The sequence below is a fragment of the Lithobates pipiens genome, unplaced genomic scaffold (assembly GCF_037356315.1).
Source record: "Lithobates pipiens isolate NorthernLeopardFrog02 unplaced genomic scaffold, aLitPip1_a1.2 Scaffold_13, whole genome shotgun sequence".
Taxonomy (NCBI): Eukaryota; Metazoa; Chordata; class Amphibia; order Anura; family Ranidae; genus Lithobates; species Lithobates pipiens.
In genome coordinates, this window is record NW_027507718.1 from 229,372,111 (window position 1) to 229,396,963 (window position 24,853).

At 45.8% G+C, this 24,853-nt stretch overlaps 1 protein-coding gene across 3 annotated transcripts in view; it reads right to left on the reverse strand.

Annotated features, from left to right (window-relative positions):
* The window catches only part of ADAMTS10 (ADAM metallopeptidase with thrombospondin type 1 motif 10), a 233,228-nt gene that overhangs the window by 18,559 nt on the left and 189,816 nt on the right, over positions 1-24,853 (reverse strand). For all 3 annotated transcript variants that reach the window (XM_077476314.1, XM_077476315.1, XM_077476313.1), the window contains one exon: positions 23,448-23,611. In XM_077476314.1, the coding sequence (XP_077332440.1) occupies positions 23,448-23,611 (164 nt within the window). The remainder of the gene's footprint in view (positions 1-23,447; positions 23,612-24,853) is intronic.

Sequence of the window (24,853 nt, forward strand, 5' to 3'; positions counted from 1 at the left end):
CTTTTGTAAATTGCAGAAGTGCAAATTCCATTGTGAACAGGTTAAACTCCTGGGTTATTCCATTTCCACTGATGGTTTTTTGATGGACCCAGAGAAACTTTCAGCAGTCCTACAGTGGTCCCACATCCTCTGCAGCGTTTTCTTGGCTTTGCCAGCTATTATCCGAAGTTTATTCGCAACTTCTCATCTCTGGTCAAGCCCCTGACTGATATGACCAGAATTGATGATAACCCACAAAGTTGGTCTCCAGAGTCCATTAAAGTGGTTGTAAACCCTTACAAACCACTTTGACCTACAGGTAAGCATAGATTAAGGCTTACCTGTAGGTCCAAGAAATATCTCCTAAACCTACACAGTTTAGGAGATATTTACTAAAAGACAGTCACAGCTGTCTACGGCCCATGTGCCGTAGACAGAGGCGCGCAGGCGCACTATCACGGTTAGCAGCATGCCGCTGCTAACGGCGATATGCCGTTAGTGGCGGCTCCCATGCACATGCACGGGAGTGATGTCATCGCTGCTCCGGTGCTGTGAGTGGCTGGAACAGTGATACCCGGAAGAAGATGGATGATCTGGACTACAGGGGACAGCGGTGACATTGCTGGCTCCTGTGCCAGGTAAGTGACACATAATGGGCTACTATGCGATGCATAGTAGCACATTCTGCTTTACCTTCGCAGGGAGACAAAGAGGAAGTAAACCCATCAGGGTTTATCTCCTCTTTAAGGCCTTTGAGAGTCTCAAGGCTGCCTTTGTTTCTGCTCCTGTGTTGGCATATCCTGATCCTACGTTACCTTTTATCCTTGAGGTTGATGTTTCTGCGACTGGAGTTGGTGCCCTTCTGTCTCAACCTCCTATCTCTGAAAGCGCTATGCATCCTTGTGGCTACTTTTCTAAGAAATTGTCACCTGCGGAGTACAATTACGAGATTGGTGAGAGAGAGCTGTTAGCGATCATTTTATCCCTGGAAGAATGAAGACATCTCCTTGAAGGTACCACTGTGACAGGGCTGACGGTTTGTCACAACATTTTTCCTCCACTTTTTTGCCAGCGGTTTAGACATTAATGGCTGTGTGTTGAGTTATTTTGAGGGGACAGCAAATTTACACTGTTATACAAGCTGTACACTCAGTACTTTGTACATTGTAGCAAAGTGTCATTTCTTCAGTGTTGTCACATGAAAAGATATAATAAAATATTGACAAAAATGTGAGGGGTGTAGTCACTGTTGTGAGATACTGTGTATCAGGCAGGCCCCTACACTACATAGTAGATGATAGACAGCAGACCTAGAGGAGATTGTACAATCAAATGGTATAGTACATGGCCAGTCTAAAATTTTTCTCTCACAAAGTTCAAAAGTAATTTTTCAATCAGCCTATCTTTTTTATATTACCGTTAGGCATACCTCCCAACTGTCCCAGATCTTGCGGGACCCTCCCGAAATTTCAAACAAGTCCTGATGTCCCACAGACCCAAGTATTGTCACTCAACTCCTCTAATTTAGTTTGTAGCACTAGCCAAAATTGCTTACTACTTTACTAGAGCAGCTGCCACCTCTCCAAGCCTTTCATGGTCAGCAATAACATTTAACCAGGGCCTTGTATACATGGATGCAAAAAATGCCTCTTTCATTTAAGCTAATGTGCCCATACACTTGCAGTAATTTTAGTGACCTCAGGAATTGGGAATTCTTTGTTAATGTCTGTATTTCCGGCTCCTTGGTTGACACCTCATGCCTCTGACCAGGGGACAATCCGCTCACCAGCCCCAGAGCTGTGATCACAATCAAGCATCGTCCTGCTGTATCCATTCTGCTTTACCACTGACTCTCCTACCACCCAGCTACTGTACAGAGCTGAGGGTAAACAAGGGGCATGTGACCACCGTCCTGAGGCACAGGGAAGCATGTGAAATTTCAGAGAGAAATGGAAAACTTCCTGTCATGCAGGAGACAGCTATTTTTATTAGTTGCAACTTTCCAGGTTTTTTTTTCACTTCTTCATAACTGGAGAAAATACTGCCTTTTTGCAGCAAGGAGAAGATTTAGCTGTTGATAACTAATAATGGGAATGCCCTGTTTAGTAACACAGAGGTGAAGGGGGGGTACTGTGACAGGAGGTGAAGGGGGGATGCTGTGACGGAGGTGAAGGGGGGGTGCTGTGATGGAGGTGAAGGGGGGGGGGTTGTGACAGAGGTGAAGGGTGGGTTCTGTGACAGAGGTGAAGAGGGGGTGTTGCGACAGGGGTGAAGGGTGGGTGCTGTGATAGAGGTGTGGGGGGGGGGGTGCTGTGATGGAGGTGAAGGGGGAGTGTTGTGACAGAGATGAAAGGTGAGTGCTGTGATGGAGGTGAAGGGGGGTGCTGTGATAGAGGTGAGGGGGGGTGTTGTGACAGAGGTGAAGGGGGGTGCTGTGACGGAGCTGTGGGGGGTGCTGTGAGGAAAATTAAGGGGGGTGCTGTGACAGAGGTGAAGGGGGTCCTGTGAAGGGAGGAGTGCTTTGATAGAGGTGAAGGGGGTGCTGTGATGGAGATGAAGGGGGAATGCTGTGAGGTAAGTGAAGGGGGGTGCTGTAACAGAGGTGAAGGGGGTGCTGTGACAGAGTTGAAGAGGGGTGATTTGATAGAGGTTAAGGGGGGGTGCTGTGAAAGAGGTTGCCATGAAGGGGTGTAAGGGGGGGTGCTCTGACAGAAGTGAAAGGGTGTGCTCTGATGGTGACGGAGGTGAAAGGGGGTGCTGTGACAGAGGTGAAGGCGGGTGCTGTGACGAAGATGATGGGGGAGTGCTGTGAGGGAAGGGAAGAGGGGTGCTGTGATGTGGTTGAAAGAGGTGTTGTGGCAAAGGGGAAGAAGGGTGCCTATTCCAGTTCAATAGTCGGAATCAGAAAGACAGACCCACACCTTTCAAAATAAGTTTTAAAATAAGTCAGTTTTGACAGCGCCCATATTTTTTACCACACAGGTTCCCTTCAACAATCAGAGACACACAAACATTCTACCAATATAGCTGATTGAAAAATGTGACCATAATTACTATTAGGCTAAGTTCACTTTTTAAAAGAAAGATAATATTTTTTCATTGAGATCTATGTGTGTGTCTATGGACTCACACAGGTCGACTCAGGAGGGCACTGCAACGTGTGCGACCAAAGCAAGTGGCTTGCTGAAGAGGAGGAGTTGAGAGTGCCGGCGGAAAACCCTCGAAGAGGAGGTAAGGGGCCACTCTGTCAAAAAAAAGGAGCCTTTACAATCACTTTAATAGTCATGAAGGATATAAATCTACTTTGCGTGCATCAAATGCCTTTGTAAACCCAGATATTAACTTGCAAAAGTATTAGTGACATCATCACTCTGCTGCACATAGTCTGTGCAAAGATCAAAGCTGTTGGAGGGACCCCCTCAGTGAGGCCCGGAGCGAAAAGGAAAAAGAGAAAGTAATGCAGGGCCAGGCATGACAGTGTGTAGAGGGGAGACAACAATGGATTAAAAGCAAGGAAGTTTGCAAGGAAGAGGATGGTACGAATTGGTAATGGTAAATGAGCAGAGTAGGAGGAGTGCTGTTTATTTATGAGGGAGGCGGGAATTCCGGGCAGCAGGGGCTGGGGCAGAAAGTAGGAAGCAGTTTCCACACTGCTGACATTCTTCACCATGGCCATTGACATTGACCTCATCCTGGCCCAGCTGAGGGTGGCTGCTGTGACCAGGGGAAAGGAGTGGCTTCAAAGTTAGGTGTCCTCCCTGCTTCAGGACCAAGCATCGGGGGGTCAGGTGTCTCCACAGGCTCAGAGGTCTAGGCCTTGGGAGCGTCTTTCACCGGGACTCTCTCCTAGAGCTTCGCGTCACATCAGGAGCCCCCCACGGGACCTGTCAGGCCCCCGGCTAATCGCTCACCGGAATCCTCACTATCGGCCAAGCTGGGTGGGCGGGGCTACAGGCCGCCACCATCGTGCCTCTCCCCCACCCGCATGTTGCACCGGTCAGGCATCAGTGGAATCCTCCCCCTCAGTGGTGCCTGTGCGGGGGGAGTCTGGGAGAGGGCGAAGCGCAACCATGGACGCCGGGCCACTACCAGACACGGCCGGTGGCTTCACTGATGAGAGGGACAGGGGGCAGAGAGGCGGCAGACAATCGGGAATGGCTGGCCAGGGCCCAACTTGAGGGGCCATGCGCAGCGGCACAGAGGTGGTTGGATCCAGTGCTAGTGGGCGCGGCCAACAACAGCAAGGATCCACGGCATCCAGGCCCTTCTCGTCTGGGATGCTGCAGATGCCAGATCAGCAGGTTCTTGAAGTATGGTCGGAAGGCGAGCTGTCATGCTCGGAGGAGTAGCAGAGTCACATGACACCAATGGATGCCTGAGCGGCTGCTGTTGGGGGCATTCCTGGTCAGCCCGGTAAGTCCTCTGTGGCTGCAGTGAGTGGCCCATAGGTGGCCGGCACTCCGCCTGCCAACACTGGGGACAGAGATGCAGCTGCAAGACTTGTTGGGGGGGTCTGCAGGATTTGGTGCAACGATTTACCAGCCCATGCAGGTGTCACCTTGGGTCCAATCAGTTGGTGGGGCTAGTGCGGATGGCGGGGGGCGGGGTCGAACTGGGGGGCCCCACCACCTCCCAGGTAACGGGTGTCCCACCTGACCCTACAGAGTGTACTGTAACGCAGGTGTTTGCCATCATGGCAAACGTTCTAGGAGACTGCCGTCCCACCTATGGCACGGAATTTGTGGTCTGCACTGCAGTATCTGGGGGTGGTTTCAGAGAAGTTGGCAAAGGAAGGGGCACTGGGTTGCATGAGTGTGCCGTTCTCGGCTAAGCCTTTGCAGGATTTAGCTGTTTTGCCTCTGGGGGTGGTGCTTAAGAAGGAACTGCACAATTTTCGCCTATTCACTACCTATCTTTCCCCAAGGGAGATTCAGTCAACGATTCTATAGATCCCAAAGCTTGTACAGTGTCAGATACATCTTTTGACGCAGCTGTTGGGTGGGTTCGTCAATATGGATAGGAGACGCTTATGGCAAAATCCGACATTTAATATGTATTCCGCTTGCTTCCAGTACATCCAGACAGTTTGCTGCTGGCAAGAGGAATTTTTTGTGGATTGATGCATACCCATGGGCTGCTCCATTTCCTGCGCCATGTTTGAGACGTTCAGCCCTTTTATGGAATGATTAGTTAGAGACAAGTCAAGTCAGGTCTGGATTCCCTCATCCATTATTTGGATGATTTCCTCTGCGTGGGACCACCTTCCTGTAATGTGTGTGTGATTCTCATGTCCATGTTGCAGCACATTGCGGGTAGATTCTGTTGGCTGCGGAAAAGATGGAAGGCCCGACTACCGTGATCCGTTTCTTGGGCATAGTTCTAGACTCCGATATCATGGAGTGCCACCTGTCGAAGGATAAATTGGTGGCGCTCAAGATGGAGATTCAGGGGATTTCGGGACAGCGCAAGGTTCAGCTGCCGAAGCTACAATCATTGATGGGTACGTTTAATTTTGCATGTCGTATTATTCCTATAAGTAGGGTTTTTTGCTGATGGCTGTCGGCAGCTATAGCAGGGGTTAGGGCCCTGACCTATTTTATCTGTCTCAATAAGGAACATCAAGAGGAAGGTGTGGCACGTGTTTTTGGAATCTTATAACAGCCAATTGGTCTGGATGTCCAGGCGGGTGAGTAACTTTGACTTGGAGCTGTTTATGGAAGCGGTTGGGTCTACTGGGTATGGGGCCTTCTATGAGGGGCACTGGAGCGCAGAATCTTGACCACGCTCCTGGTTGGACGCAAGTTTTTTTATCGTAACCTGGTGCTCCAGAAACTTTTTCCAGTGGTGCTGGCCATGGAGATATGCGGTGAGTCTTGTCAGAACTTGAAGATATGGCTGAACTGTGAGAACATGGGAGTTGTACAAGTCATTAACCGCATCTCAGCATCACCACAAGCAGCAATACGGCTGCTGTGCCACATGGTGCTACGTTGTTTGCAGTTGAACATTTTTCTATATGCCGTTCACCTTCCGGGCATCGTCAATACTTTGGCTGACTCCTTATCTCAGTTTCAGTGGGACAGGTTCAGAGAGCTGGCTCCGGTGGCAGAGAAGGAAGGCATTCCTTGTCCCGGATGGCTATGGAAGATTGCCTTGGAGTCGCTGCTAGATGGATCAGATGGTCGGAGAGTGAGTCCATGTGGGCGGCCTATGCCAAGGTATGGCAGGAATGGTTCGGCAAACCAGGATGGAGCAGGACAGTCTGGAGGTGAGACTGCTGGTTCTTCATTTCGTTTCCAGGAACATGGAGTGAGGTGGGTCAGTGTCTTCCATTGAGCAGACACTGGCTGGCCTGGCCTTTTTCTTCAAACTACGGGGCATGGCGGGCAGTTAAGGGGTATCGGATATTAGGCGGCCCATATCCTTTTCAAATTTGCAGGCCATTTTTGGTCAACTGGGGCCTTTGTGTACATCAAGTTATGAGGTCTCCCTATTTAAGACAGTGTTTTCTTTAGAGTTTTTGGTGCATTTCGTATTGAGGAATTGGTCAGCACCTCCAAGAGGGTTGCGGGTGGGTTTATGATGTTATTTGTAGTGACGACAGGATTCTGTTATTGCTGTACAGGTCAAAGATGGACAGGAGGGTAAGGGAGTGCGTGTGCAGCTGTTTCCACTGCCAGGTTCCCCCCGATTTTCCCGGTGGGGGCACTAAAGGAGTTCTTGGCAGTTCGCCCAGTCAGGGAGGGGTCGTTCTTGTTACATGGGGATGGGTCTCCTTTATCTAAATTTGAGTGTGTGACAGTTTTCTGGAAAAGTCTTAGGACAGTGGGTTTGGATCACACAATACACCTTGCACTCCTTCCGCATCGGGGGGCCCACGGAGGTCGCCTGGTGTGGGTTGGAGGAGGCGGCCGTAAATCGGATTGATAGATGGGAATCCAAGAGACTATGTACATAAATTCACCCGCAATTGTTGGTGGATTAGCTGTTGAAGGAGAGGGAGGGATAGTAGTGGGGTGTATATCATGATGTGTTTTGGTTGGGGATGCCTGGGATGATGTGGAGTAGGGTCGTGCCAGAGGTGCATCGCTTTGCATGTCTGGACTGGCCACCTGACATTTTTGTATTTCATCTTGTCAGGAATGATTTGGGGGTTTGGTCTATTTGAGAGCTAATTATGGAGGTCAAGTCTTATTTCTTGAGGCTCCGCACAGCCCTCCCTGACATGCTAGTGTTGTGTTCTGAGATTCCGTTGCTCAGAAAACTTGGCGCCTGGTGAACAAGGTGGTGGGAAGATTTATTACTCGGAATGGGGGCATGGTCATCCGTCGCGTGGAGTTGGAATCTAATACCGGCCTGTACCTCCAAGGACATGGGGTTCACCTGTCCGCAGTGGGGATTGAATTATGGGTGCTGAGTCTACAGGATGGGATTCAGTGGGCCCTGCAGGTGTGGAGGGGCCCTTAAGGGTAAGGTGTTATCCTTGCGGGCTGTGGCGGTGTTTAGGTCTTTGATGGCGTTAGAAAACATACGAGATGCAAGTGTATTCCAGTTAGAATGGTTAGCTGGAATACGGTAATGGTTGTACTGCGGGAAGGGGGTTGTCTTTGAGCTGGCGTGGTACGGCTGGAGGCCTATCATGGAGAAAGGTCCTGCAGTGTAGTGATAGAATATGTGTTAAGTTCGGGGTGCCGTCAAAGACCAACAGACTGAGTGATTGATAGTTGTCGTTTACAGCAGTTTATATGTTACAATTTTTGAAATATTAATATTTTGTTAATAAAAAGGCTGCTATGGCCATTTATACTCCAAATTCAGGTGTGGTCTCGTTAATTTAGATAATGGTAAGGGGGATGGTAGCGTATGAGTGGTTGGGCAGTTTAAAGAAGGCTGGGGACATCTGGGCTACACTGGTCATATCTACAGGCAACCTACAAAGAAATACAGGAGGAGGTGGAGACGACACCAGCCCGGAGAGAGAAAATAAGTGACTTGTGCTAATCACAGGAGACTCTTGCACAGAGTGAAAGTTTCAGACTGAACTACTGCACAGATCTGGAAGAAATAGACAAAGCACACAAAACATCAGGGACAAAATTGGCATGCCTCTTGTATCTAGGCAATATTTGCTTATCCTCAAGTTCAGCTTTAAAGAAGTAGCACAGTGGTGTAGTGGTTAGCATTTTCACCTAGAAGCAAAAGGGTTGCTGGTTTAAATCCCAACCATGACACTACCTGGGCAGCACAGTGGTGTAGTGGTTAGCACCCTCACCTAGCAGTAAGAAGGGTTGCTGGTTTGAATCCCAACCACGACACTACCTGCCTGGAGTTTGCATGTTCTCCCTGTGCCTGCGTGGGTTTCCTCCAGGTACTCTGGTTTCCTCCCACAATCCAAAGACATGCAGGTAGGTTAATTGGCTTCTGTCCAAAATTGGCCCTAGTATATGAATGGGGACCTTGGATTGTGGGCTCCTTGAGGGTAGAGACCAATGTGAGTGTGCAATGTACAGGGATAGGGACCATTGTAGACACTCACTCAGGTTGAACTAGATGGACTAGTGTCTTTATTCAACCTTACTAACTATGAAACTATGAAACTATGAAACCTGCCTGGAGTTTGCATTTTTTCCCCATACCTGTGTGGATTTCCTCCCAGACTCCAAAGACACGCTGGTAGGTTAATTGGTTCCTGTCTAAATTGGCCTTAGTACTGTATGTGTATATATGAATGTGAGTAAAACCTCGTACACACAATGCAATTGTTTGCCAACCGAGCATCTGATTTTTGTCAAAAGGGCGTGTGCCAGGATCTTGTCTTGCATACTAATGGTACACAATTGTTGGCCAACAAACACAAACATAGTGCCGTACTACGAGGAATTTCAGCACTTGACCTCCACCCTTTGGGCCCCTTCTGCTAATTTCGTATTTGGTGAGCATTGATTCCGAGCATGCGTGTTAGTACTTTCAACTTTTTTTGTTTTGACTGACTTTTTGTACTGACCATCAGAAAATCTGACAACCAACCATTGTCCCCTGAAAATTTACTAGCATGTCATCCAACATTTGTTGGCAGAAAGTTGGACGACAGTTGTCAAAAGGAGTGTACTAACAGTCAGGTTTTAGGACAACAGTCTGTCAATAGACAATCCCCTGCCAACAATCTGATCGTGTGTACGAGGCTTTAGGGGCCTTAGATTGTAAGCTCCTTGAGGGCAGGGACTGATGTTAATGTACAATGTACATGTATAGCGCTGCGTAAATTAACGGTGCTATATAAGTACCTGAAATAAATAATTCAAATAAGTATAGCCAAAGCTATTTGTCCATATTTCACCTGGGGATCACAGGAGTTGCAGTTTGTTCTGCACTCCTGTGACCTGTTTTTTGGGGATTTAGCTGATGTCACAAAGCCGGTCCAGGCTCGGAAAAGATCCCGACCATTCGCTCCCACACCCTCCACAGCTCAGCGCTCCAGTGAGCAACCGAGGGGCAGAGCAGAGAGCTGGTGACTGTCAGTACTCACTAAAGGCTGAGAACTGAGCGATTAACTTTGATTGCTCAGTTTTCAGTCTTACAGCCAGGGGGACAGATGCAGCATCAATGCTGCATCCATCTAGGTATAACAGTATGAATGTTACTTTTTTACAAGCCCATACTTCTCTTTTAACCGCTTGCCGACCAGCCGTCGTCATCGTCATTATCATCATCATCATCACGATCCCGCAAACCGTCATAGCTATATGTTGGTCCCTTTAAGTGGGATAGCGGGCATGTGCACGCCTGCTGCGCAGCAGGGGTGCCGATGCTCATGACCGGCGGTCGCGATGACCACCGGCCAGGAGTGATCACGGGCACAAGAGGCAGAACAGGGACGTGTGTGTGTAAACACACACGTCCCAGTTCTGTGAGGAGAGAGAGATTGTGAGTTCCTATGAGCTGGGAATCACGATCCGTCATCTCCTATAGTCAGTCCCATCCCCCACAGTTAGAAAACACACCTAGGAAACACAGTTAACCCCTTGATTTCCCCCTAGTGTTAACCTCTTCCCTGCCAGTGATGTATACAGTAATCAGTGCATTTTTATAGCACTGATCACTGTATAATTGTCAATCGACCCAAAAATGTGTCAAACGTGTCCGATGTGTTCACCATAATGTCGCAGTCTCGATAAAAATCGTAGATCGCCGCCATTACTAGTAAAAAAATAATAATAATAAAAATGCCATAAATCTATCCCCTATTTTGTAGACGGTATAACTTTTGTGCAAACCAATCAATATAAGTTTTTTGTGATTTTTATTAGCAAAAATATGTAGAAGAATACATATCGGCCTAAACTGAGGAAAAAAATAGCTTTTAAAAAAAAAAAAATTGGGGCTATTTATTACAGCAAAAAGTACAGAATATTGTGGGTTTTTTTTTTTCAAAATTGTCGCTATTTTTTTGTTTATAGCGCAAAAAAAACAAAAAACTGCAGAGATCAAATACCACCAAAAGAAATTTTGTTTGGGTACAGCGTTGCACGACCAAGCAAATGTACGTTAAATCGGCGCAGTGCCGAATCGCAAAAAAATGGCCTGGTCTTTGAGCAGCCAATTCTTCTGGGGCTGAAGTGGTTAATGAAGGCCCACCAATGAGAAAGGAGGTCATTGGCTATGCAACTTTTTTTTCTTTTGTTCTTCCAGATGCCTTCCTTCATTCCCCTGCCACGTTATTACTGAAAAGCCTTGTTTTACACAGACAAAAAAGCCAGGTGCTCGATGATACAATGTATTTTGCAGCCTGTGTATTACCATCAAAGCGTTCATGATTGTATCCTTGGGGCAGGAATGTTGAAAGAAAAATGAAATGGGCAGCTTTGGATTTTGTTCCCTGAATACCAATTATCTATTGTGATTTCAAAGTCTGGTTCGCAGTCTACTCTACACAGTACTTGTCAAACATTCACCAAATAATGTATATGCATGGTGGCCTTTAATGTTTCTAAACCTTTAAAGCCCTGTGCATGAGTGATTTTATTTGTATATGCTAACTATAAGCAATTTTTTTATTTTTTTTTTGCACCATTGGCGCTTTAGTATACTGCTTGCTCAACTTACCAAACCTATTGAAAAGGGCACACATCCAAAGAGAAGAGGACCATCAGTTATCCTCATATAAAGGCATAGAATCACTGTGTGCAGCAATAGCCTCAGGGCAAGTTCACACCATAGAAACGCAGTCCAGATGTTTTTCTGCATGCACGTTTTTTATGCATTTTTGATACGTTCCAGCGCTTTTTTGATTCGTTCTTAATGCAGTCCAGTGCATTTTCCCCCCACTTAACATTAACCGCTTGCCCACTGGGCACTGAAACCCCCTTCCTAACCAGAACAATTTTAAGCTTTCGGTGCGCTCACATTTTGAATGACAATTGCTCAGCCATGCAACACTGTACCCATATTACATTTTTGTCCTTTTTTTCACACAAATAGAGCTTTCTTTTCGTGGTATTTAATCACTGATGGGTTTTTCATTTTTTGCGCTATAAAAGAAAAAAAGACTGAAAATTCTGTAAACAAAAATGCATTTTTCTTAACTTCTGTTAAAAATTTTTTGCAAATTTGTAATTTTTCTTCATAAATTTGGGACAACATTTATACTGCTATATAAAAAAACAAAACAAATTGGTGTATATTATTTGGTCTTTGTGAAAGTTATAGAGTCCACAATCTATGGTACCAATCTCTGAAAATTGATCTCACCTGAAGTACTGATGGCCTATCTCATTTCTTGAGACCCTAACAAGCAAGGAAAGTACAAATACCCCCCCAAATGACCCCTTTTTGGAAAGTAGACATTCCAAGATATTTAGTAAGAGGCATGGTGAGTTTTTTGAAGTTGTAATTTTTTTCCCACAATTCTTTGCAAAATCAAGATTTTTTTTTCTTTCGCCCCCCCCCCCCCCAAAAAAAATTGTCATATTAACAGGTTATTTCTCAAACACAGCATATGCATACCACAAAGTACACCCCAAAACACATTCTGCAACTCCTCCTGAGTATGGCGATACCCCATGCATGAGATTTTTACACAGTGTGGCCACACACACAGAGGCCCAACATGCAAGGAGCACCATCAGGCGTTCTAGGAGCATTAATTACATCTAATTTCCTGATTACCTCTTGCAATTTTGAAGGCCCTTGAGCACCAGAACAATGGAAACGCCCCAAAAATGACCACATTTTGGAAAGAAAATGCCCATCGTATAATCTGTGAGGCATAATGAGTCCTTTTTTTTCTACACCTTTTTGGAAAGTGTGGAAAGAAAATGAAAACGCATTTTTTTTTTACACAAAGTTGTCAATTTATACAATATTTCTAACACATAGCATGAACATACCAAAAATGACACCCCAAAATAGATTCACCTACTCCTTCTGAGTATGATGATACCTCATGTGGGAGACTTTCCTACAGACTGGCCACATACAGAGGCCCAACATGCAGGGAGCACCATCAGGTATTCTAGGGGAATACAGTACATTTTGCAAATTTAATTTGACTGCCTATTACACTTTTGTGAGGCACTGTAGTGGCATGGATGAGAACTGATCTGGCATGGATGAGCCATGGATGGGGATGGCTGAGCATGGTTAAGCCATAAATATGGATGGCTGAGTATGAATGCGATGACTGAGCATAAATAAGTATGGCTGGGTATGGCTGAGTATGGATGGGATGGCTGGGTACGGCTGGGTATGGCTGGGTATGGATGGAGATGGATGGGATGGCCTGGCATGGATGGATGAGTATTGCTGAGTATGGATGGATGAGTATTGCTGAGTGTGAATGGCTTAGCATGGATGGATGGATAAATATGACAGAGGAATGGCTGAGCATAGATGGATGGATGAGTATGACAGAGGTATAGCTGAGCATGGATGGATGGATCAGTATGACAAATGGATGGCTGAGTATGGATGAATGGATGGATGAGTATGACAGAGGGATGGCCGAGCATGGATGAGTATGACAGAGGGATGGCTGAGCATGGATGGATGGATGAGGCTGCAATGGGCACAGGTCAGTGCTGTGGGCACTACAGATCCAGCCCACAGCGCTGCTGCACCCAATCTCTCCCCCCTCCGCTCACACTGTACAGAGAGCGGAGAGAGGAATCGGACATGACGCAGTATGTTTACAAATGACGCTGTCAGCAGTCACTTACCGTGATCCCTGATGCGGACCCGGTGGTCATGGATACTCCCGTGTGCGCGCCCCAATGAGCATGCGGGAGCGCGATTCTGGGAGGACGTCAATGTATGCCCTCCCAGAGCTATCGAGACGCACTCTAGCCGTCATTTGGCTATAGCACGGTTGTTAACAGGTTAAATAAGGACATGTGTGTTCCAGTGGTGATACCATACAGAGGCCAACAGGCAGGGAGCACCATCAGGTGTTCTAGGGGAATACATTTTGCAAATTTAATTTGACTGCCTATTACACTTTTGTGAGGCACTGTAGTGGCATGGATGAGAACTGATCTGGCATGGATGAGAATGAAAGGGGATGGATGAGCCGTGGATGGGGATGGCTGAGCATGGTTGAGCCATAAAGGTGGATGGCTGAGTATGGATGGGATGACTGAGCATAAATGAGCATGGCTGGGTATGGCTAAGTATGGATGGGATGGCTGAGTACGGCTGGGTACGGCTGAGTATGGCTGGGTATGGCTGGGTATGGATGGGGGTGGATGGGATGACCTGGCATGGATGGATGAGTATTGCTGAGTATGAATGGCTGAGCATGGATGGATGAGTATTGCTGAGTGTGAATGGCTGAGCATGGATGGATGGATGGATGAGTATGACAGAGGGATGGCTGAGAATATATGGATGGATAAGTATAACAGACGAATGGCTGAGCATAGATGGATGAGTATGACAGAGGTATAGCTGAGCATGGATGGATGGATCAGTATGACAGAGGGATGGCTGAGTATGGATGGATGGATGGATGGATGAGTATGACAGAGGGATGGCTGAGCATGGATGAGTATGACAGAGGGATGGCTGAGCATGGCTGTATGGATAAGGCTGCAATGGGCACAGGTCAGTGCTGTGGGCACTACAGATCCAGCCCACAGCGCTGCTGCACCCAATCTCTCCCCTCTCCGCTCACACTGTACTGATCGATGCAGAGAGGGGAGAGGAATCGGACATGACACAGTTTGTTTACAAATTACGATGTCAGCGGCCACTTATCGTGATCCCTGATGTGGACCGGATGTCATTGATACTCCCGTGTGCGTGCCCCATGGAGCATGCGGGAGCGCGATTCTGAGAGGACGTCAATGTATGCCCTCCCAGAGTTATCGAACCTCACTCTAGCCGTCATTTGGCTATAGCACGGTTGTTAAGTGGTTAAATAAGGTCATGTGTGTTCCACTGCGTTTTTTGGTGTGTTTAGGTGTGTTCCTGTGCATTTTTGATGCGTTCCAGTGCAGTCCAGTACAGAAAAAATGCAGCACGTTCCACTTTTTTTTCTGGAACGCACTGGAACTGACCACACTGGTATGAACTATGCCATTGAAAACAATATAACCTACTTTCCATGCATTTTTGATGCAGAAAAAAACGCACTGGACTGCACATGGTGTGAACTGGCCCTCAGAGATAGTGAGTGGAAGAGAAGAAAAATAGATTGTGAAATGCAGCATCAGCATTTTGTGCCTCAGAGACTTAATATAGAGAGACCTAATATATATATGAATGGATGTATAGGCCAGCATTTTTCAACCAGGGTGCCCAGGCACCCCAAGGTGCCTTGAGGTTTTTTCAGGGGTACCATGGCAAAATGCCTAAAAATTGCCCCAAAATTGTATACGTGTCAATGTGGATAAAACCTGCCTTTTAGTTACACAAAGCCACAAATTGACATTGTATATCATTGCAACCTTCTAGCTACCAACCTCCTAACGACCAATCACATCATCAGTTGATAAGGAGGTTGTCAGTTGCCTGAATATCATGCTTGTTTGACCCTCCCTTGCCTCTCTCCATCAGCTTTGGGGTCTCATTAGCTAAGTGATGGAGAAAAAGTGAGGGAGAAGAGAAACATTAGAATACTAGTCAGTACCAGTTTGCAAAAGTGTGTTTGCTTTGGAAGAATAAATCACCTCTAACACTGGGTGTTCTACATGTATTCATGTTGCATTATGTAAAACTATTAGAATAGTTTTTACATTTTAGAATGGGTTGCCTCAAGACTGGCCATAATTTTGGAGGGTGCCTTGAGGTTGCCCATAAGTTTAAAGGGTGCCTTGACTGAAAAAAGTTTGAGAAACACTGGTATAGGCAAACATTCCTCCAAAACGATAAAACCTGGAGCTATGCCACCTGGAGAATGCAAGCCCTATTCCTGGATATTAACAGACCTTTTAATATCAAGCCCAAAGGGTTATAGACCCCCTCCCCCCGTCCCTCACCCGAGCAGTTGGTTGTTTAGCCAGTTTCCATGCTAAGGGCCTACGGTGAATAAATACAGCCAAGATAATTGGAAACTGAATATCTGTGCTCAGACTCCCAATCAATGGCCACAAAAGAACAAAGAACTCACACTTCACGTTACAGAATTGTAAGGTGCCCTGGCCTGGGGCTTGCAGGGTCATGGGTTACAAGATGCATGGTCTGCCATTACTGCCAGGCTGACTGACCCGTCTGCTCCTGACAACCACCAGTCCCCTGACTGAGCCAGTTCCTGAGTTCACTCGTCGGAGGTATGCACTTTACCATTTCCAAGAGACCAGATGCCCAGTCCAGCCCGATGAGCGCTTAACAGCAGCTGCTTGGCTTTACTCTGAAAAGCGATTCACTGTAGATAGTTTTTTGGATGACATACAAGTGTAAACTTAGCCTTAGTCAATCAATTACAATTGTTTACAGAGCTGGGGCTGCTGAAGCTGAAGGGAAGATAATGACCAGGTTCCGGTCCAAAGAGCAGGTCGTTAAATGAATTGGTGATTAAACGAGGAACCACACGTTATCAATATTTTAAACATTCTTAATTACTGTACTGCATTGTGAAAAAAATGTCTAAACACAAAACTCCAACTCAATAATGTTTTAATTTGCATAAGTAATAGGGACATGCAGTCAGGGGATGGCAGGTGAGGAAGAGCCTCGTCTACCATGAGCATAAAAAAATAAATAATAATAATAATAAAAATATAAAAATATAAAAAAGATTGACTGGTCAAAATTTGGGGCTCCTATCCTCTACGGTTCCGGAGATATGGAGCTCCTTGCACAGCATGTCAGAAGCTAAATACAGAGCAGGCAGTTTAAATGCATGCTGGCACATTCTGTTTGCAGAAGACTGAGAGGTTGAGCTCACAGTGCCTCTCCTCACTTCTTGTCAGAAGCACTGAGCTCAATGGACAGCTTGGAGTCTTCGACCAATGGTAAAGTACCATTGGCCCAAGCTGTCCAATAAAAATGCGTCAGTGGAGGCAGTGCTCAGACAAGGTCATCTAGAGCCCAGGGCGAACATGCAAAATTGCGCCCCCCCAAGATCTATAATTATGTGTCAGCAAAAATCCCCTTCCCCCAAAAAATCGAGCACTAACCTACATGCCCCCCTAGCATAAACTCCCTTCCTCCAAGTACAAATTCACCCCCCCTGCAGAAATCCTCCCTACTGGCACAAATCTTTGGCCCCCCATTCCCCCCAGATCAAACTCTCTCTCTCCCCATATGCCCCCAGCACAAATCCCCCCCCAATAAAATTCCCCTCCAAGCACAAATCCTCTACCCCTCAAATCACCCCCAAGCACAATTCTTCCCCTCCTCCTCCTAGCACAAATACCCCCCCAATCATCGCTACAAGCATTAATCTCCACCCAAAATAAAATTCTTAGCAATGATCTTAATCCCCTCCCCCCACCATATTACCTTTTCTAGCACAAATCTCCTTCATCCATCTCCCCTCCCAACACAAATCCCCCCAAATCATCACTCCCAACACACCTCCGAAAATGTCCCCTCCTAGAAGAGTTTTTAGCTCCTGTCACCTCCGAAATTCCCCCCACCCAAAACAAATCCCCCATCCCAATATCCTCATGGTGCCCTCTCCCACCTCACATGATACCGCAGTCGCCCCTCCTGCCCACCCCTTGTCCCAGCCCTGAGTGGAGGCACGCCTCTTACTGCCGTGTCATAGAAGGGGCATGTATCTAAAAGATAAATACTTCTTCCAGCCCAGCCCTCTTAACTAGAAGGAAAAAACATGGGTTTATGTATATAAGATTTACCCATAATTCCATGTTTTTCTCACATAGTTATGAGGGAGAATAAGAATCTGCTGCTGAAAAGGTACAAGCTAAATCATATATTATTATGCAATATATCATAATAATTTATTATTTATCAATTTACTGTGAAATTACTGGTTGGAAGTTCGGGTGTTTGGGTGGGGGGAGCTGGTCGTAAGTTCGAACTGTCGTTAAACAGGTAAGTCGTTAAACGAGGAGTATCTGTATTATAAATGAGCAGTTTCTTTCTTCTTACATTCAGCTCCCTCTGGTGGTGACCAGGAGCTGCTGCTACATTAAAAGAATGTGAATACACAGCTTCTAAACTGGGACCCTTGCGTCTAAAACACTTGGTGCAAATCAGTGTGTACCCATAAGGTGTGCAGTGTGCAATGCAGGGCACATAGCCCTCATGGGGGAAGGGCCCACTGTCCACTTACTGCACATATTGGAGATACAATATGCAGCCTCCAGGCCACCCATTGAGCTGCAGCCAAGCCTGTCACGTGAGTTGCAGCTTAAAGGATATTTATTGTTTGTGCTGTGTAACCACAGGACTGAAGCAGACCAGGACCTCTTAAGGCGGAGCTCCACTGACATTTAACACTCACATCTTTTTTAAGATTTCGTCCCCCCCGTTTAATGTTCGGTTTAATATAAAAAAAAATAACTTATATCATTGCTTCCTGGCCGTTCCCATATTGCTTGTGGGCATGTGAAGCCCACAAGCATAATGTTCCAAGATATAGTGCAACTGAGTGACCAGCATGCACTGCCCTTTCTTGCCCATGCGCAGTATGACCGTATTGAAGCTCCGTAAACTTCTCAAGTTGCTATCACAATGTGCGTCGTCGTCAGAAGTGCCCACCCCATTGTGATAGCAACAAAGCCCTCGAAGCTGCCCACTGACTCCTGGGAAATGATGACACACACCTCCCAAGAGCACTAGCGAGCATGGGCGCCAAGGGAAAGTACATCAGGCGCCAGGGAGAGGAAGAGGCAGATTACCAGTCATCCCTTAGCAACAGCCAGGAAAGTCTAAGTAAAAAAAAAAAAAAAAAAATTGTCCAAATGTTTTTGCTTTTTTTTTTTGCTGATGAATACTGCAAAGTACATTTTATGGGTGGAACTCCGCTTTAATCCAAGGAAAGGCTCACCTTGCTGACTGGGCTGCAGTGTGCAATGTGTAAACGAACTAAGTGGCTTACAAAGTGCAGGAGACAGAAGCCAGACATAGTGGGCATAGCTGGGGCATAGCATGGGGAGAATCTGTCTCTATCAAACAGATAATAGTCTGTAAAAAATGCTTTAAAGCTATACAATCTGTTACTGAACAGTCACACAAGTGTTGACATTTATGATAAATATGGATGAGGTCAGGCATGTTCAGCAACTAGTCCAAACCTTCAACCCAATAAAAGTGTGACGCTTTATGGTAATTTACTGTAAATAAAATATAAATCATATATTTACCCTCAAAACATTAATATAAATATGAATAATAACAATCTATGTGCCACTTGTGCTTTACACAACAGACATACAGGGGTGGACTGACAACTCATGGGGCCCCCGGGCAATCAGAGATTATGGGGCCCCCCAGCCAATCAGAGATTATGGGGCCACACAGTATACACATACATGTACACACAGTATACACAGACATGCTTCTATTGGCTGAGAAGGTACTGGAGAGGTGGGGCAGCAATAATCTCAGGATTTTTAGACCAAAGGGATGTTGGTAAGGACATTTCAGAGACAGATGTAAAAAAAAGAACACAGATTTATACATACTGTCCCTGGTTTTACTGAGGCTGGCAACCCTGATGGGGCACCCTAGTGGCCCGTGCCCTCGGGCAGTGCCCGAGTAGCCAAATGGTCAGTCCGCCCTGCAGACATAAGTGACCACAAAAGACAATCAGAGTGATCAACCATACACAATACAATTTGTGGTTAATCTCAAAGTGAAAGAAGAGTCCAGCAAACGTGTATGCTCTTGTAAACACAAATACTATAAAAATTAAAACTGTGTGCATACAATGTTCCATTCTTCAGAGTTTTCCAAAGCATTCAAAGACAGAAAGTGATAAACATACACTGCTTACCAGACATCCATGGCCTGCTTACTTAAAGTGGTTGTAAACCCTCCAAAACATGTTTTGCTAGGTAGATAATACTTTTCTCAGGCAGCTGATCGCTGCCTGAGAAAGTGCACTTACTTGTGTCATTTTTGTATAAACCACCGTTTTGATGTCCATGACGTCAGCCGCGCTTGCGCAGTATTGACTTGCGAGCGCGGCATATATTGTATTGCCGCCTGTGTCCTTCCTGCTTCTCTGCCTTACGTGACATTCTCCTCAGAGCGGTAGAGGAGAAGTCTCACGATGTACAGATATCCCTGCTCTTCCTGACACTCCCCCTTGTGACTGAACAAGACGTCACGCAGGGGAATGAATCAAAATGCTTTGTTGCCTTAGTAACGGCAACCGAGATCGAGGCTTGGTTAGGATTGTTATGACGCTACGGCGCATGCGCGAGATTTCTTGAGGGAAATCAAACTAAGGGCGGAAATGACATCCGCAAAGGAGATGAAAACCAGACGTAGCAATGGCGCGGGCGATACCCGGAAGGCACAGATTTTTTAAAATGAGAAAAAAGGTATTTATAACGCTCGTTTTGCGGAAATATATAGATCGTATGAATGCTGATGTTTAGTAGAATAGAAACAATTGAAAATTACGATTTTTTTGGTGGGGTTTACTTCCTCTTTAATGAGTGACGATAAGTGCTTGTGGGATTTATCCCAATATGCCAAAGGAAAGGTTGTTCCCTGCTTCCTACCAGGCTCAGCTTATATGGTAAAGAAATACAAGAGAGAACCATACCTTATAGTGCAGTATGCTCAAATCAAAACACTTTATTCAAGTTAAATTGCGCACTCACATAAAAAAAAAAAACTTGGTAGAACATTTAATAAATGGTCCTTCTGGCCTGAGCTATCTTACCAGGGAACTGTTCCTGAGGACCACCAACCAAAAGTTGCAGAGGCATTTCCTAGCCTGCAGCCACCCATATACACACCCTTGTATAGGTGCTACTGCAGGGCAGGGAATGTCTCCGCTTATGATTAGCGGCCCTTAGTGACAGCTTCCTGGTGGGAAAGCTCAGGAATTGTAGCCAAACATGCCTGAGCTCATTCCTAATGATACATGCTCCTCACTCTTGTGACTGTGTCCAGTAACAGATTATATCACCTTACAGCTACCCAACCCTATGAGTATTGTGACTGTAGAAAAATGATAAAGGAATGAATGACTTGTCCTTCTACCCTACAATCATAATGGTTTTTTCCACAGTCACAATATTCATAGGGTTGGGTTACTGTAAAGTACATTGTGCACTGCTCAGCATACACTAGATCAGTGTTTCTTGAACTGGCGTCTAGGATCTTTTTCTATTCCACATCACCTCATTCTGTAAACTGTGCTGTGCATTCCATATTTCACATTGACTTATTCTGCACTCTTTTATGCACATTCCTTATTCAACACTGTCTCATTCTGCGCACTGTGCTTTACCACCTCATTCAGTACGCCTTTTGTACATTCTGTATTCCCATAGGCGTGTGCATGGGGTGTTCCGGGTGCGCCTGGGCACACCCTAATCACCCCATGTGCATCGCTCTGCCTGGCCCTGGTAATTCTGTATGGGTTCCCTGCAGCAGAGAGAGGAGCCCAACTCACAAACTCTTGGCACCTCTGTTCTGCAACTATTTAAAGAGAAAAAACAGCCCCATTGTTTATCTGTCTGACGGGGCCAAAAGGGGGCTATTTAGCCACTTTCGGGTGCAGGCGGAGTGATTTACTGCACTGTGGTTCCCGACAATTAAATTAAAGTCCTGACTTCCTGCTTCTTCTCTGACAATCTGCCGGGACTTTAAACGAATTGCAAGCTAAGGTTGTGGAAGATTACTCCACCTGCTCCTGAACGTGGATAAACAATCCTCCTTTGGCCCCAGACTCCGGTGCCCAGCGCAGTGCAGTGGATGGAGTGTTGGGTCTGGGATGGTGAATCCCAGTGATCAATGCTGTGGCCAGCTCTCGGTGACTGACATGGAGCAGCGGGCGCAAGTGCAGAGGATGGCTGGCTGTGTGGATCTGTCCAGTGTGTCCTGGGTCCCTCCCTCGCAATGCCGACTCATGCCCCCACCCTCAAGTGGATGTGCTGCAGGAAGAGATTGGCTACACTGCTGGCTGCCCAAATCGTGAGTACTAGCTAACCCTGCCAGGCTATCTGGGGTCCCCTCTGACACTGTTCTCTGCTCCTCTCCTGAACCTGTGCCTTCCATCTGCCCCACACCCCTCACTCTAAACTGACCTACTCTACAGCACCCTGCACCCCTCACTATGCACCCTACCCCCACCCCACAGAACCATGCACCCCTCACTATGCACCCTGCCCCAACCCCACAGAACCCTGCATCCCTCACTATGCACCCTGCCCCCACCCCACAGAATCCTGCACCCCTCACTATACACCCTGCACCCACCTCATAGAACACCGCGCCCCTGTCAGGCTTAGGTCCTAGCTCTGTCAGGTGGAGGGAGCTTTGTCAGGTAGACTGTATCAGGCCCATGATTTCTGACAGTGGCCTTGTCGCTCTGTGTGCTGGCGGGGTGATGGGAAAGCTCTCCCTCTCTTCTCTTTCATTAGGCGGGTGGGGAGATGAGATAGAAATATATTATATACTCATACCCACACGCGTGTTTGAGCTTTGGGGTGCACACCCTAATGTAATAGGCCGCGCACGCCTATGTGTATTTCATACTGCCTTTATCTGTATGCGTTGATGTACATTCTGTATTCAACACTGCCTCATTCTGTACTCTGTGCTGTACATTTCATATTCCACATTGCACGCTGTGCTGTGCATTCAGAATTTCACGCTGCCTCTCTACATTCTGTATTTCACACTGCCTCCTTCTGTACTTTGTGCTGTGCATTCTGTATTCCACACTGCCTCATTATCTACACTGTGTTGTGTGTTTTGCATTTCACACTGCCTTATTCTGTACTCTGCACTGTACATTCCGTATTCCACACTGCCTCATTCTGTACTCTGCACTGTACATTCCGTATTCCACACTGCCTCATTCTGTACACTGTATATTCCTTATTCCACATTGCCTCATTCTGTACTTTGTACCATACATTCCGTATTCCACACTGCCTCAGTCTGTACTCTGCACCCTAGTTTCCGTATTCCACACTGCCCCATTCTGTACTCTGCATCTTACATTCCATATTCCACACTGCCTTAGTCTATACTCTTCACCTTACATTCCATATTCCACACTGCCCCATTCTGTACTCTGCACCTTACATTCCATATTCCACACTGCCCCATTCTGTACTCTGCACCTTACATTCCATATTCCACACTGCCTTAGTCTATACTCTGCACTGTGCATTCCGTAATTCCACACTGCCTCATTCTGTACTCTGCACTCTAGATTCTGTATTCCACACTCCCCATTCTTTACTCTGCACCTTACATTCCGTATTTCACACTGCCCCATTCTGTACTCTGCATCTTAGATTCCGTATTTCACACTGCCCCATTCTGTACTCTGCACCTTACATTCCGTATTCCACACTGCCTCAGTCTGTATTCTGCACCATGCATTCCGTATAACACACTGCCCCATTCTGTGCTCTGCACCTTACATTCCATATTCCACACTGCCTTAGTCTATACTCTGCACCATGCATTACATATTCCGTACTGCCTGTTTCTTTACTCTGCACCTTACATTTCATATTCCACACTGCCTGATTCAGTACTTGGCACTGTACATTCGGTATTCCACACTGCCTCATTCTGTACTCTGCGTTATACATTTACTTTTTTATACCGTATCATTCTGTACGCTGTTCTATAAATTCTCTATTCCACATTGCCTCATTATATGTTATGCAAATCATCGCAGACTCTAAACCCTTTAACCCATGTCCAATAGTCAGTGCAATGCAAACCACTCTCTTTTTTTGCTGCAGTGCACGGCAGGCATGGCATGTTCTTTTTTTCTTGAGGAAGGGGCTCAACTCATGATCTTGCATACAGTCCCACTGCATACAGAAAATGCCCCATGAACACACTGAATCACTTACCATAAGAACTAAAGTTGCATTAGTAGGTCCTAAAGCCTCCAGTGATTCTGGCTCATCTTGAGGTCTTTTGTAGTGAAAAGCTGTCCCAGCTGCATCAAACCTCTTTGGGGCATCTGGGGGGAGTCTGCCATTAATATAGTAATCTCCTCCTTCTGCCTTCAGGGCTGTTAATAAAATATGTTCTCTCAGCTTTTTTTACATTTTTTATAAGGGGTACATAATCATTTTAAAGTAGAGCAAAACATTTGCAAAATATAGCGTGCTTTGCAAATGCATTGGTTTTAAAACATAAACATAAACATCATGCAGAACAGAACATACAGACAACATAAAGTGACACATTTTTATTAAAAATCCAAAGCATTTCTAAGTGCCCTAAAAACTTCTCCTTTAGCTTCACGTGAATTGTATTTGAAGTGGAACATGGGCTGTAAATAATCAATCTAAATGATTTAAGTAGTGCATTTTTAGACTTGCCCCAGGGCAAAGTTCCTACTTAATGCACAAAGTTCAGAAGGTGCTCACCAGGCTTCCTAGGATCCATGCTCCATGTATTAATCTCAGGAAGAGAATCAACATCCTTGGCCTTTGGAACCGTAGAAGTACCAAGTTAAATTGAATGTGACTACTACTAGTTGTCCACACTTTGCATTTATGGGAGAATCCCAGTTATTTTACACCACAGATAATTGTGGCCTTTTGCAGATGTTTATAACACAAATGAGGGCAAATAAAGCTTTATACACATAGAGGCGTATCTTTAGTGTAGGCATATTTAATGTATAGGTAGGAGTACAATGGATCGTACATGTAAAATTAAATGAGCATGGATATTTTCAGTGGACCCTTTATTAATCAAGTTTGTGACTACTGCTTATTTGATTGGATTCAGAAATTAAATGCAATGAACCAAATGGGTTTAATGACGAGTTGGGTTTTGAGCACTTCTTCTTTTAAGTTAAAGCATAAATATACACCCAATCACTAAAATCTCATAAAATCCTTTACATGTTAATTTTATTTTAGAAATAGTTTTCAATATTTATTAAATTTTAAGCTAAAATATTACCTGGTGACCCGTGCCATGTACAGGCATTTCCTGTTATGTGGTGACAACTGTCTACCTTTTCTGCCATGCTTTATCACTCTGTCATGTGTGACCCTGAGACTCAACATGAATTAAACAGGCATGGTCCACTGCTTGCACCATAAGGGAACTCACCCTGAAAAATACCATGCAGCCATCACTGTAGGCCTGTAGCCAGGAAGTGGCTGCAGCCTACAGACAGCACTGAGATGTAACAAAGAATAGAAAAAGTAATAGCCCATGTACATGGGCGCTTTTGCCCACATAACGTAAAAAATGGCTTATTCTGGTACTCAGGAGGCACAGGTACAGTGTACAA